Raw genomic sequence first — 16,108 nt, forward strand, 5'->3', positions numbered from 1 at the left:
TTTAGTGCTTCCCAAAGTACAAGCACTTTGAGAAGTGCATTAGAGAATTAATTCTGGAATATTTGTTTAAAATAAAAACTTATCATTACTTTAGAATCAGAATTCATAAAGGAGTAACTTTAACTGTTGATAACAATTTATCACAGGAGACTCCTATGTTCATGGTGGCATGCTTGGCACATAGCAGGAATTTATTCAGGGGGATTATAGGGGGTGAGGGAGAAAGATAATAATTCCTATCTAACACTGCTCCTGTGAAGTTGATGGGTGAGTCACCTTGCAGTAGGCATATATTTAAAAATTGCTGTGTTAGCTAGTTTCCACCTTTGGGAATTTGCTTATGAAAAATGGTTATAACACTTCATTTTAATGCACTATTCTAGGAGAACTCAGTAGAGTTAAAACCTGTTTTACATTATAAATAAAGATGAAGAAATGGGTATCTCTTGGCCTACTTTTTTTCCAGGGAGGAGGCCAACATGACATCTTTCAATTTGACTAGATAACTGATGGAGGCTCACTTCACTTGGCGCTGCGTGTACAAAGCCTAATTAACCTACTCTTTAGCTCTGCAAGATTTGACAAGGATAAATTTTAACCACAGTGATCTTTCCTGTGACAAACAGAAGGAGCTCAGGCTTCTGTCACTACTTGGGAGCATGTCCCATCCATCAATCGACAAAGATTTATTAAGCACTGTATTTGTATTAAGGCAGAGAATAGTAAGACAAGAAAAACAAGTCCCTACCTTCATGGAGTTTATACTTAAATAAGGGAAACAACGTATACACATATAAGTAAACATAATATGTATAAAATGGATACAAAGTAGTTTGCTCAGTCACACAATTTTTCACTCTTTATTTCTCTATTATCTACTACTTAAATGTATCTTAAATTAGACTTTTGGTTGCTGTTCAATAATTTCAGTCATGGCTGACTTTTTGTGCCCTTTTTGGGGTTCTTCTTGGCAACAATCCCTTTTCCTTCTTCAGTAGATTAAAGCAAATGTAGTTCAAATGACTTGCCCACGGTCACAGAGCTAGTAAGTATTTGAGGCTGGATTCAAACTCGGGTCTTGTTAACTCTGAGGCCAGTGCTCTATCCACTGAATACCTAGCTGCCTACAAAAGCAGTAGATTGCTACACATTTTCATTATATAACCAATGTATCACAACTCACTTTTACTTCATGATCTGCTTCTTCAAGCAGTAATTCTGTTTCTCTCTAAAATCAGAAAACTTTAAAGTACCTAAGCATAATGTCATTAAAAAATACACCTATAAACAAACCCAGTGATAGAGGTCACAAATGAAACACATTGCCAAACTATAGCATGTTTCTGCTTTCCAGTGTTGCAGACTATAGTTTGCTGGGAGCAAGTACAATCTACCAAATGGTAGCAGTTGTGCCTGTGATGTAAGCTTTCAGGACAGGAGTTATGATCCTTCTAAAAATACTAGATGTCTGAAACCTCTTTTCCAGAAAAAAATCAATTTTTCATATGGCATATTCCTGCTGAGAAATACTGAGCAGAGTTATTGTGGAAAAGGCCACTAGAAGAGGAAGAGACATCGATGACAACATTAATTTATCCTCTGCCTTGAGAGAAATATCAATGAAACTAAGAACAATTGGAATCCTTTACTCTTAGCATTTTTTATTCCAATATCCATAGTTCTTTTACTCAATGTGGGGTAAAAAATACTGCTTTTAGAGCTGGAATTCCAACTTTAGTACTAGAGAAGACTCTAACCTGCAGATATATTGCAATGGAAAAAACCAATTAATTTTGAGTCTCAGGACATGAGTTTGAATTTTGACTGTATTAAAGACCTCCTGAATGACTCAGATAATTACTTAGTCTCAGTTTCTTCTCAATTATAAAATGAAGGCATTGGAGTTGATAGTCACTATGGCTCCTTCTAACCCAAAACTTATTAGATACTAAGCCACTTAGCTTCTCTGAGGCTCAGTTTTCCATCTGTAAAATGTGTATTGCAATACTTGTTCAAACTATCACACAAGGTTGTTATGAGAAAAGTACTCTGTAAATCTTAATACTCCTTATAAAGGTCTGCATTGCTCTTTTCCAAGATAAGAAATCAAGATTTCTTGATTCTTGTGACTTTATTGCTGTAAAGACCAAAGGTGAGAGTGTCTGGGAACTGGGGAAGGAGAAAGAGAAAGAAGTAATAGTTATAGAAACATGAGTAGGTATGACTGTTTTTAGATTACCATGGCTTTATTGGAGTGACCTCCTCCTTGGAACTCAATTGTCCCAAAAGCATCTGTTGGGCTGAGCTGTGTATGCTTGCTGATGGACCATTTCTCAGACTGGATGTCATTCCGAGAGAATCGGCTTTCATTCTTCTCATTCTGGATAACGGAGATACTTGGTGTGAGTCCAACATGTTGGCCTATCAGACGCCCACAGCAACACCTATGGCACAGAAAAAAAAACCCAGATTATCTCATTTTCTTGGCCCAATATTGGGACATATATGTTATAAAACTTGCTGGATATATTTCAAATGTGTTGCTGTCTGTTGGAAACCTGAAGAGCAAAGCTCAATGAAAAAAGTTAAAAACAAAAAGTGAAGCATGCCATAGTTTAGTCATGGTCAAATAAAACTGAGAAGTAAAGAGAGATTCAATGAGTCAGGTATCAAGTAAGCATTTCTCATTTTTCCTTACTTTAAATTTCTATTTGTAATTCTTGTGGCTTATAAAGCCTTTCATAAATACAGAGTTCAAGTATAACTATTCCCCCTTTACAGTTGAGGAAACTAAGGCAGAAAAATTAAGCATTTTGCCTACATTAGCTTTGACTATCCTAAAATGTGATGAGGTATATATATATATATACCTCATCACTTTTTACTTTTAGCTATTGGCTTTCTTTAGGGTTAAACACTCATAAACTAAGCATCTCTCTACTCTCCTATTCCCCAGTTCCCCCCATCCATCTAATTCCCCTTAATATCATATAGTAAAAAATGAAATATTTTTAACATGCACATTTAAAATAAGGTATCTTACTCATATGTGACTCACAGGCTATCTTGTTTGCCTCTTCCAAACTGACATTCACTGCCAAATATCTAATACTGAGAATAAAAATCCACAGGCCTAGGACATCTTGCAGAGAAAATGAGAGAATCATTCATGAGATATTAAAAAGAGAACAACAGCACAACACACTCCTATCATTATGAAAATGTCATGGGCTGTACATCTGGGAAACATATTCCCAGAAAGTATATGCTACTGGGCCCAAAATGACCTCTTGACCTCACTTTCTACTAGGTGGCTACATGAAATTAGAGATGATATTCAAAATGGGCTGGAAGGAGATGTTGATTGGGGTATTTGTCAACAAAATCCCCTTCAGTTCAGCAGAAAACTGGTTAAATTAATTTTAATTTTTTTTTGGTAGGGAGAAATAGTCCTCATGATAAGAAAAGATCTCCTATATTCATACATACTTGTTAATGCCTTCCTGGAAGGAAGAATGGTTGCTCTTCTTAATAGGCTTTCAGGGTATAGCTGACATGTACTATGTTGTAGGGTTAGATGAAATCCATTCAGAGAGGTCCAACTACAAACCTATCTTTAATTTGCCAGTGGTTCCCTTGTAAACAGCAGCCATTATCTTTGTAGTCACACTTCCATAATTATAATTTCAATTTCTGGACAGGAATAGAGTGAAATAAGATTACCTATGGGGGTCTTTGGTGCTGGGTATGATGTGAACACATTCTCGTTTATAAAATGCTCTTTCTATCCAGGACTTCTGAGCCTGAAAAGAAAATATTGAAAAACACAATTGATCAACACTTTGATTAGGAAAAAATCTTATGAAATAAAATAAAAGAGAAATACCTCATAAATATAAATAAATAAATATAAATAAATATAAAGAGAATATTGGTTATCTTGAATATAAACACTCAAACAACAAGGTAATTTAGTACTGTTTAAAATGGTTTAGCATGTTGTTTTTTTCTGACATGAATCAAGATATCATTTTTTCTTGAAATTTAAAATGCCACATAAAATCTCAAAATAACCCAGAGTCAAACTATAAAAGTTAAAAGCCAGTTGCATCCAGTTTTTTTCTGATTACAAATAATAATCATAGTTAATTGGTTTTTCCTTTCTTTGTGAATGTCACTGATTAGAAATTATAACTGATATACAAATAAAGAATGATGAAAAAGCATTTAACGCATACTTTCTATCTCTCAAGCCCTGTGCAAAATGCTGAGTATTTAAACAGAAAAAAGAGACAGTCCTTGTTCTTTTATTAGAGCTCACACTCTAATTGAGGAAAAAAGCACATAAAGGAAAGTTCAGCTGTAGGGTATAGGGCTTTGTCCAGATTATGCTTCATATCTGAAATACATTCTTTACTCATTTCTGCCTTAAAGAAACTTCTGCCTCAAAGAAACTTCCTTCAAGACTCAACTGCCACTTCTTACATGAGGCTCATACTGATGTGTCCCCCTTGCTAGTGCACTCTGAAACTACTTTTTAATTTTGTTGGCATTTTGTTGGTATTTATATGTTTATAAGTCATTTACTCTTCTTTCCAATAAAATAGAAGCTCTTTGAAAATAGGGGCTATTTCATTTTAGTCTTTGTACTCAGTACCTAGGAGAATACATGTAAAATAATGTGTCCAGCCAAGAAAATGAATGCATACAAATAACTATGTTTACCATGCAGAGACACATACTTGATCTTCAAAAAAATCTCGTGAGTTGGTAAGGCAAATATCATCATCTCCATTTTCCTGAGATTAAGGAAAGTTTAGCGACTTACCTAAGGTCACATAATAAATGGTTTAACTGGGCCATGAACCCAGGTTTTCCTACTGTTCACATTAACTTTTGATAAATTCAAAGTTTCTTTGAAGGGGAAAAAATGATCTCATGGTCCTCACCTAGTGACAGGTGTTTGGGTACATAGAGAAATATGCATAATACCATCTCACATAAAATCAAGAATACCCAGAAGTAGGAGAAAATATGAAATGAAAAGTCTGGGGCTCAAATGGATAACATCTCATTTCAGGTCCTTCTGATAGGCAGAGGAAAGAGTGGCTGGGGAATGTACCATCAGCCAAGTCTAATTGACCATAACAATTTCTCTGACAGCTAAATAAGTAGTGCTTGAATTGAGAGGGAAAAAATGAAGCACACGAAGTCTATGAAATTTTTCATATTTTAGACTATGGAGGAGGCCTGGATTTTCCATCCAAAGGAACAGATTTAATATGCAAAGCCAATCAATACTTGCATATTGCTTTTAATACCTTCCCATGGCATAGGATCTAACTTCCCACGTAACTAAAAATTGCACTTCTTAAGTGGTCTTTATTCAGATTACTTACTTTGTATATGCCATTTAGACCATATTAAGGTTCCTGAGAGATAATAACATGGGAATTACAAGCCAACTGTATAATCTATTTCTGGACAATATATCCATCCCAACTTTACCTTGAAAAATAGTCACTTATAAAATCCCATTTCAATTACATATATTTTTTTGCTATAGACATTCATCAAGTAATGCTTTATTATTTGGGAATAGAAGCCCTAATGCAAAAACTACAAAATGTTATCTGTTATCGACCCATTATGACCTAGTACAAATGATTAAGATGATCTTCATACACCTGGAGTAAAAAGGTTCATGAGAAATGACAAATTACTTTACCTCCCTGGGTCCCTTTTCTCCCCTGTAAAATGAAGCTGGTAAGAGTGTTCTCTTCTAGATCTAAAATCTATGATGACAAAATCTCTCATATCTTTCTCACAGAATTGCTGTATCAAGTGAGGAAAAAAATATGAAAACTCTGAGTTTTCTTCAACTTCAAATGAGAAGTCCTATGAAGATGCAAGGTATCATCATGATTTTAAACACTACACAAACAAAATGAGGTTGCCAACAAATTACTCTGTTGATGTGGCACTAGACTCATAAGGAGATTTCAATGAATAAGCAATCTATGGAAAGAACTCTGGTCAGTCTCTTTAGTAACCTAGCACATACCTAGTGGATTAATCCTATTTCAGAAAAACTTCAAATGGCATTGAGATTAACTAATGAACTAAATCTAGCATTGCAGTACTACTGCCAGTCAGAAAGATGTGGTGTGCAGGATGCTTCCTGCTGATAGGGGAATAATCAAAAATCTTTCTGGGTACAAGGATGGGGTGCCTTGTGCAGAGTGATCAGAAATCTATCCCATCTGTCCTCCCACTCCTGCACTGATAAATTAGCAAATAAAGATAGTTTGATAAGAGGTAGGAATATGTTACACCTAAAATGATTTGTAGGTGTTATAACTCATGTAACAGTTATAAAACCCGAGAGTCTGAGAACAAATTTGATTAACAAGCAAGTTTTGAAAAAGCTATTATTACTTCCATTTTCCTGAGATTAAAATAAGTTTAGTGATATACTTAAGGTCACATAATAAATGGTAAAACTAGAACAAGAACCCAAGTTTTCCTATTATTCACATTAACCTATAATGAATTCAAAATATTTCTTTGAAGGGCAGAAAATCATCTCACTGTACTTACCCAGAGAAAGAGTTTGGGTACATAGAGCAATATGCATAACACCTCAAAGAAAATAAGAGAAATCCAGAAGCAGGAGTAGATACCAAATGGAGAGCCCAGGGCTCAAATGGACAACATCTCATGTCAGGTCCTTCTGATAGGCGGAGGAAAGAGTGGCAGGGGAATGCACCATCAGCCAAGTTTAATTGACCATAACAATTTCTCTGACAGCTAAATGAGTAGTGCTTGAATTGAGAGGGGGAAAAATGAAATAGGGAAGTGTATGAAAGATCTTCTTTTATAGAATATGAAGGAGAACTGGTTTTTCTATCCAAAGGCACAGATTTAATATGCAAAGCCAATCAATACTTGCATAATGCTAATACCTTCCTATGGGATAAGATCTGACCTCCCATGTAACTAAGAATTACACAAATTAAGTGGTCTTTATTGGGTTTAATCACTTTGTCTGTGCCCTTTAGATCATATTAAAGTTCCTGAGAGATAAATAACATGGGAACTACAAGCCAATTGTACAGTCTATTCCTGGACAGTATGTTTCTCCCAACTTTACTTCAAAAAATATTAAATTAGAAGCTCCTTAAAAATGTTACTTCAAAGACTTTTTATTACAGACACCCAGCAAGAAATGTTTTATTATTTGGGAATAGAAACCCTAATGCACTACCAAATTTTATCTGTTATCAACCCATTATGACCTTGTATAAATGACCAAACTGATTTCTATATACTCAAAGTAAATAGCTGATATGTTTGCTTCACCCATCTTAGTGTTCCATGTGGCCTTGATACTATAAGGGAATCCATTATAAACCTGGCCAAAATGACCAAAGTCAGCCTGAGAGAAAAATAACATGGGAACTACATGGATTTGTTTGATCATCCTACAACAAAGATTTATATTCAGATTTCCTCCTGACTAGAATTATTCTTACGTCTCATAAAGCTGGAGGCAACTTTCACCTTAAAAAGCTATAGGAAAACACATTTAAAAGTCGTTGACTTTGAGGAATTTTAAAGAGCACGAAAGTAGTCTTAAATAGTACACCGCAATGTTAGAATTTAGTGGTGACAGACATGAAAAGAGAAGCCATCATTTACTTACTTTAATGACTTTTATGACAAAATTAATAACCCATTCACACAGAAAAGTAAATATTCATTATTCTTTTTGTGAGCTGGAGATTTTAATTGTCTTATAGATTGAGAAGACATAGGGAAGCCCTACATCTTTGTAACCCAGTAATAAACTCAATAAAATATAAACAATCTTTATCTCGGCAACTGACTTTTAAAATTAAACTATTCAGAGGCCATGATTTTCTCTAGACCCTGAAACCTTTTACTGATAATATCTACTGGCAGGAATAAAGTAAAACTTTCCTCATTGGTCATTTGAAACCCATTTCTTTCTGTACCTCAGGGAGCAGGAAAGAGAATGCATATTTTCCTTTTAAATAATTCTGTTTTCACCAGTAAGGTAAATGGCAAAGGTTGGATCTAGGGGGAAATAGGTAAAACTTTCTATAGAGTGGTGAATGGAAGCATGGACAAACACCAAAGAGAGAAAAGAAAACTGCCAGATGAAGAATGAAGAAACTCTCTCATCTCTAACACAGACTTGGATTCTAGTCTGGCTCTGAAGGTATGATCTTAGGATTGGATGAATTATGATTTTCCATTGTGGTACTTCACCTTAGTGGAGGCAAGGCAGCTTCACTAGTTCTATCCTAGCCCCACATCTTTAACAGTTAGAAGGACTCCTAGAGGGGATCTTATTAAGGACAATGCCATTAAGGCCTGCCTCATAGTGACCTTCAAATCTGAAATGAATCAAAGAGACTAGGGCAATTCAGGCTTATATTTAATTAACATTCATTCACTTCTCCTTACTCTTCACTAAATTCCATCTCTCAGATGAACAGTCACAAAACTGAACTATTTTTGAGGGGGCAAACCTGATTTAGAGAATTATTACATTTGAACCACATTGAAAGAGGAATTTCCTTTAAACTGTCACTTATAAAGGGTAATTCAGACTAGACTATATCTGTGGCAATTAGATGGCATAGTGGATAGAGTACTGGGCCTGGAGTCAAGAAGAGCTGAGTTCAAATCCTGACTTATCAACTTACTAGCTCTTTGATCCTGGGCAAGTCACTTAATCTCTGTCTGCCTAAGTTTCCTCATATGTAATATAGAAGTAATAATAGCACCTACCTCCAAAGGTTGTAACAAAAATAAAGTGAGATAATAGTTGTTAAGATCTACAAACTTTCAACTACCATATAAACACTAGCCCTTTCCCTCTTCTATTCTTCCTCCTCTTCTTCCTCCTCTTTCTCCTATGAACTCTTCTTCTATTCCAGATACTACTGGTATGATCATCTGAAGATCGCTAGTGAAGTAGAACTCACAGCCTTTGCAGCTAGTTCATTATATTCCTGGACAACTCTAATTACTACCAAGTGTCTCCCTTAAGTTAAGTAAAAGATCTCTTTCTATCTTCCAAATGATACTTTTACATCTTTCCTTAGAGACCATAGTTGATTAAGGCTAATTTCTCTTTGACATGACAGTGCTTTAAAAAAACAAAACAAAACCTTACCTTTCCTCTTAGAATTAATACTGTATATTGGTTCCAAGGCAAAAGAGCAGGAAGGGCTAGGCAATGGGGGTTGTGACTTGCTCAGGGTCACAAAGCTAGGAAGTGTCTGAGGCCAGACTTTGTAATAGTGCTTTAAATACCTGAAGACATCTAACCATATGTCCCTACCTGATTTTTCTCTTCTGTGGCCTAAATATTCCTAGTTCCTTTAAGCAGTTCTCATACAGCATGGTCTCGAGACATCCCTCTCCCCTCAATTTGGCCACCTTCCTTTGGATGTCCTCTAGCTTGTCAATGAAATATGGTGGCCAGAAGTGAATTTTCAATATTCCTGATTTGCAATGACTAAAGTAGAATACGTCTTGCAACCAGTATAGCAAGTAGATCAGTTTGCCTGGAATGAAAAACATTTGTATTCAATTTGGCACTTTGCATTGTAATGTCACCTTCCCTTTTCTGAACTTTATGCTTCTATTAAAGTATTCTCTTCCTTTCTCTTTAAAGTTAAACTACGGGATTAGGGCAGTTAGAGGATTTTTTTAAGAGAGGGAAGAGAAAGAAAACGAGTCATGAGAAAGGAGAGAGGGATTTCTGAAAATCATGATGGCATCTGGAAAATTAGTTAAATATAAATGATTTGATATCTTTGAGAACTCCATAGTACTAAGAAAACTGACTTACATTTTTCAAAAGTTTTAGAATTATTTTTTCATTAAATCAGATGACAACATTGAAAACTCTTGATGTTTTAAGAAAAATAATTTGTAAATTTATCACTACATAAGAGTTATATCTCCTGATGTGTGAGTTACAAGTCAAAAAAAATGATTAACTTTCAGTTTTGCAGTTTCATCAATTAAGAGTCAGCTAAGACTTTGGAGATCATCTAATCCATCCTCTAGCTTTATAGCTGAGGAAATTGAAGTCCAGCGGGGTACCTAATGTTACACAGATAGTAAGTTACAGAATCAGAATGTGAATCTGGGGCCCATGACTACAAATTTGAACTTTTGTACTGATGCCTCCAAGACAGCATTTCAGAGACAAAAAAGCAATTTTATCATTAGTCTCCTATATTTGCAATAAGATTTAGAATTGACTTTTGATTAGTTTTACTATTAAAGTACTAGTCATTCATGTTTCAGGATTAAAGAAGATAAAAAAATGAGATGGGAAGGAAAACTTATTACCATTCGTATTCAATTTTGAGTTTAATTTTAAAAATAAAATTATATATTATAAAAACCAAGTATATTACAGAGGTTTTAGATTAGTATTCTCAATGTATAATTTGTTCTGCTAAATGTGCTTTATACACTGTATAAATGCTTCTCTTGGCTTTGTTCAGTAATCCAAAAATAGAAATTGTATTTTGCAAATTATTTCCTAGAAAGGGCATTTTGAGTTATATCTTTGCTTTACTCTGACCTCTAAACTAATTTTCCTTTCACATGCTTTAAACCACTATATTTTGAGTTCTATACTAGGATTTAACATCCAAGGAAATGCTGAGGCTATCTGTCCTTTCTGCTAAAAAGCATGAAATTGCTTTGACAGGACATATATCAGGATGATTTTCCAATTCATCCTTGGATGCAAAAGTCCACTTACAGTGTCCCCTTAAACATTGTCTTTTAAAATATTTTTTCAGAAATTTTATGGATATATAAAAATGTTTTCCAAATTTCTTTAGAGAATCAACACTGGGACACAGTATAACTCAAATATTTTTTCTAAATGTAACGTGGATGAGAAAACCCAAGGTAAGCTATTTAGCCTCTCTGTGCCTTAGTTTCCTTCTCTGCAAAGAGAGAAAGTTGGAAGACACAGATAGAGTGCTAGGCTTAGAGTTGGGAGGTCCTTGGTTCAAATCTAGCATCCTAACTTTAGCCTGATCCTGGGCAAGTCACATAACCTCAATTGCCTTTTCTGTTTTGGAAACAAATACTTCTATCAATTCTAAGACAGATGGTAAGGGTTATAAAAGAGAAGGTTGGACATCATGATTTCTCAGGTCCCTTCAAGCTCTCAATCTATGATTGTCTGAACCCATTAGAAACTAAAGTGTTAAGTAATTCAGTGTCTTTTTGCCTCATAAAGAGGTAGAAATATGTGTTAAAGGGTAATCTTTTTTCAGAGGATTTAATAATTAAAGGATTTTTTATGCATAACAAAACAGATATTTGCTCTTTCAATAAGCAAAAAGAAAAAGAATCCAATCTGGAAGATCAAATTATAAGGCAATTTAAAGGTTTGGATTGCAGTCTATTAGAGAAAACAGCATGATAGGCAAACTGAAAAGTAGTAAAAACATAATTTTTAATATTCAAAATGTTTCATTAAGATGGCTTAATCCTTACATAAGGATATTCAAAATTATCACTGCTAATCACATAACTTCACACTAATTTTTTTAATCTTAGTTTTGGCTCTCATTTTCAGGAGAGCCTAGAATCGGGAATTCTTTGGGCTTTATACTATTTGCCTCAAAGTGCAGTCAGAGTATATGAATTACAAATAGGTAAGGAATGAAACTCACTATTGGCAATACTTCTCTCAAGACAACCCCCAAAGTAGAAATCAGCTGCTCAAACTCCACAGACAAAACACTTTATAAAAGACACCAATGTATACTTAGTAAGCAGGATCCCCATCTTTATAACCAGCAGAATGCAAAGTTAAGAACATGATCATTCCATTTTCAATTTCCTCATTCTGCCACAAATATAGACTTCCTGTCTTAATGAGAAAAACACTAACGAAGCCAATGGGCCAAATTTACACATTTCTCCTTTGCCTTCCCTTCTTACTCTCTAGATTTTCTTTTTAGCTCCGCATTCTGTCCTCTAGGATACGTTAAAATGATGCTGAAAAGTAGGGGAAAGAAAGGAGATGGGGGAGGAATACTTAAATATTTTTACCTGAGCAACAAATCTGGGTGATATCAAGGAAGGTCTCAGCAGTTTATGCTGCCCACGTTTTTGCCAGGGCTGGTCATTCTGTTAATAATGTACTTATGACCGCCCACTAAAAATGTCATTCATCAACCCCTTCCTCCCCCCCACGCTGGCCCCAGCTCTACTCTTCACCCCAAATAAGCAATGAACTTGCGCCCATTAGCTACTTGGAATGTACTGCTCTGGGATTAGCCTCATTAAGAGTTCTATAGACATCCCTTGCAGCCCCCAAACACCGCTTGATTTGAACATCTAATCTGACGCCAAAAGAAAAACAAATCCCCTGAGAGTTGGACTTTAACTGGCACAAGCCCTGACAGGCTCTCGCAATCCCTCCCACCCCCATTTTCAGAAAGAAGGCTTGTGAAAGAGTGATAAGGTGTTTTGAGTTCTGAAAGTTCAACTCTGGAAAGTAAATCCTTCAAAAGAAACAGTGTATTAATGCTGGAAGGGGCCTGAGCACACAAGCGCGCATTGTTAATCTCCGAAGAATGAATCGAGGGTGTCCTTAAAGAGAAATTGCTAAAAGTCTCAAGTATATCACAGACACTCCTCGAGAACCCAGGCGGAGACGTTACTTTAGGCAGCTTCTCCACAATCTCCAAAGAGTCAGTAACGAATACTCAGCCCCCATCTCCCCAACAATCTCAAATGCAGAACTACAGAACGAGGCTCCATTTTCTCACAGAAGGGAGAAAAAAAAAAAACAACCAAAAAACAAAAAAACGATGACCCTCTTCCCCTCCTTTGGAGGAGCTTCCCCTGCGTTACAAATTAACTGTATTTTGCTGTTTATCCCCCTTTTTCCAGGTAAAAGGATCCTATCTGTCATTCCACAGAAAAAACTCTTCAAATTATTACCTACGTCAAATTTTCAGTCAAAACCAGCTCTTATCCCATGATCCAGCTAATCGAAGACATCTGGGAAAGGAAAGCAAATAAAATCACACCCAATTTCAAGAAGGGTAGCCTGGTAGAGTGGTCAAGGAAGCCCACTTTTAAATTTTGTTTTTGATACTCGCTGGCTATGTGACCCTAGCCAAGTCACAATTTCTCTGACTCTAGGCAACTCTTTAGGATAGGGTTCTGAACCATTTTTATGTCATGGATCTCTCTGTCATTCTGATGAAGCCTATGGACTACCTCAATAAATAAAGCTTTAAATTTCAAAAAATAAAACACATAGGACTAGAAGGAAGTGAAATTTAAGTGAAAATGAAGATAAAATATTTTTCCCATTCAAGTTTCCTATCAATGCTGTCCTTCTCTCCCACCATGTTAAAATCCCATCTGTCATCCTGAGGTGAAGAGATCCTACTCTAGGAATATAAATTACACAAAATTTGCTGATTAGCATTAGTAGAGGAAGTTTTCTCCCATGTTTCCCATACCTACTAAATCTCTCACTATTCTTTTCACCTATCAAATCTCATCCAATACCCACAAGGTGGTACAGTGTCCTAGAGCACCGGACCTGGACTCAGGAAGAATTGAGTTGAAATATGACTTCAGACACGAACTAGCTATATGACTTTGGGCAAGTCACTTCACTCTGTCTGACTCAATTTCTTCTTCTGTATAATGAGCTGGAGAAGGACATGGTGAACCATTTCAGTATCTTTTCCTTTATCCCAAATGGGAGCAAAAAGAGTTGTATAAGACTGTAAACAGCTGAACAACAACTAAAGGATATGAATAGTGTCAATTCAGTATGAAATCTTTCTTCTTGTCTCAAATTCTGATGAAGACCTTGAAAGTTATGTGGCAAATAAAGATTTCCATGGAGTTCATGAGCTTGTAAAGAATGGTATATGAACTATATGGCAATACAGCACATGAAGAGGAATAATGTTTATTTTTAATGGATTTATTTTGAATGAATGTAAAAGGCAATCCTTGATAGCTGAAGCTAGAAAATCCATTGTTATGTTTGGCTGCAACTACTACAAATACTTTGGGAAACTAGATGTCTAGACTAAAGAACAAATCGTTCTAGCTCTTGGCTCAGTAAAATTCTTATTTATATTTTAAAATTGTATTTTCCTCTCCAAATATCCCCCCAAGTTGGTTTTATAAGAAAAGATAGATATAACATGACTCCAGAATGGATAGTATGATATTTAAGGAAGTTGGAAGTGAAGAAATTTCTAAGCTCAAAAGAAATTTTTGAAAGGCAAGTACGAAGAGGGTAATGCAAGGGAGAAGAGTTTATTATGTCTGGAAAAAGAGAGAAAGAAGGGAAGTGAAAATCAAGAATATGGAAAAAATGCATTTTAGGACCTGTGTATGAGCTTAGATAAGTTTCAGATAAATTTCCAAAAGAGCCAATTTCAAATGTCTTCCTTCTTCTCCCTCTTCACAAGTTCATCTACCTTGCTTTTAACAAATAGTCAAAGAAAACGAAGGTATTTGGATATAGTCCAGATAACAAGTTTGTCACTCTATCCTCTCAATTCAACATTTTTTCCCACCACAAAGACAAACATTCAGTAAGAAATAGTTCTTGAACCTGTAGTTCACTTCATACTGTGAAAAAAAATATTGAGACCAAAGGCCCTTGGCTGTTCATTCAAGTGAATCTTCGTTCAAAGCTGAAGTTAACATGTCAGCCATTTCACTTAGCTTCATGTGAAACTGTGAATGATTATAGGTTATTTTGCATTAGGAAACAAGTAATTAATTCCACAGAGATCTTGCAGCTCCTGGGCACACTATCTATGTGGACCTTTCTTAATTTTTTGTGCAGTATCCAACAAGAAAATTACTAAGCAGGGCTTCTTGCCAATTATCTGGAACAGTTTGAAGACATGGTGATAGCCTTAATAATAATAAAAAAAAAAAGACCATAAGGGAAACGCAATGAAGAAGATGGTATCATTTTTCACTTACCTTTTTATACAATGGTAGAGCCATTTGATAGTGTAGTCTTGGAGGGTTAGTAGTATAAGTAATATTATTCCCATTTGCAGTATGTATGAGAAGTGAGATTTTGGGGGTAGGAATCTGATTTTATTTTAGAGATCTGAATCCAGATCTCTTCTGACTTCTCCATAATTAGATAAAAGTTCCAAAACATATCAAGCATTAATTCAAATAAAACTTAAAGTCAATAAATGACATTAGTTTTTGAAACTTGTAAATTATATTGTTTTACTCTGTGATATCTTTGCATCAATAAGTATATTTAAAAAATCGTTTGTCCTCATTACTACATATGGCAGATTGAAAACTTTCTTCAATTCATTTCTATATGTGGTATCATAAAGGAGTTAAAAAAGTAATGAAAAGAGCATTGGCCTGGGACTCAATCTTGCTGTAAAACTGTGAACAATTTACTTAAGCTTATAAGGGTTTAGTCTATAAAATAAAGAATTGAAACAAACTGATCTCTGAATTTCCCTACCAGTTAAAAAATTTTATGACTCCAGTGGGGTTAACATTTCTCCCTTTCTTTTATATTTAACCAATCCACTGATAAACAAAACAAAGCAAATACACAAGGCCACAACAAAATCCAGGGATGTTTAAACAGGATGTCATAAATTAGATATATGTATGTATTTATGTATTAAAAATTATGATTTAGAAATTAAAATTATCTTTCTCTAAATCCTACAGGTTGACAGAGATGCTGGTTGAAATAGAATTGAAATAATTAAAATGTAATGGGATTACAGATAAACTAATGTTAATACTCATTAGGACTACTAACAGGCAATAATAGAGTAACCGAGACAAAGTGACTTCCACTTAAGTGGAAGAAAGAAGAGCCACATATAGAGCTTGGAATTTCTGGGTAGTATGTAGTTGTGAGAAATCTTGGGGTTTCTGAAGAAACAGTGTGGGATGACCTATAGAGAGCCTATGTGCTTGAACAGTGCCCATAATATAGAGAAATCTTTTGGGAAGCTTTCCAGAATGTTGCTTGATCCTTCAATGAAAG

General features: G+C 35.2%; 1 protein-coding gene across 2 annotated transcripts in view; it reads right to left on the bottom strand.

Moving 5' to 3' along the window:
- Positions 1-16,108, bottom strand: part of TRPM3 (transient receptor potential cation channel subfamily M member 3) — a 1,135,309-nt gene that overhangs the window by 364,480 nt on the left and 754,721 nt on the right. For both annotated transcript variants that reach the window (XM_044659442.1, XM_044659449.1), the window contains exons 2-3: positions 3,724-3,803; positions 2,240-2,444 (exon numbers count right to left, since the gene is read on the bottom strand). In XM_044659442.1, coding sequence (XP_044515377.1) covers positions 2,240-2,444; positions 3,724-3,803 — 285 coding nt within the window. The remainder of the gene's footprint in view (positions 1-2,239; positions 2,445-3,723; positions 3,804-16,108) is intronic.

The sequence above is a fragment of the Gracilinanus agilis genome, chromosome 1, assembly GCF_016433145.1.
Source record: "Gracilinanus agilis isolate LMUSP501 chromosome 1, AgileGrace, whole genome shotgun sequence".
NCBI classification, from domain to species: Eukaryota; Metazoa; Chordata; class Mammalia; order Didelphimorphia; family Didelphidae; genus Gracilinanus; species Gracilinanus agilis.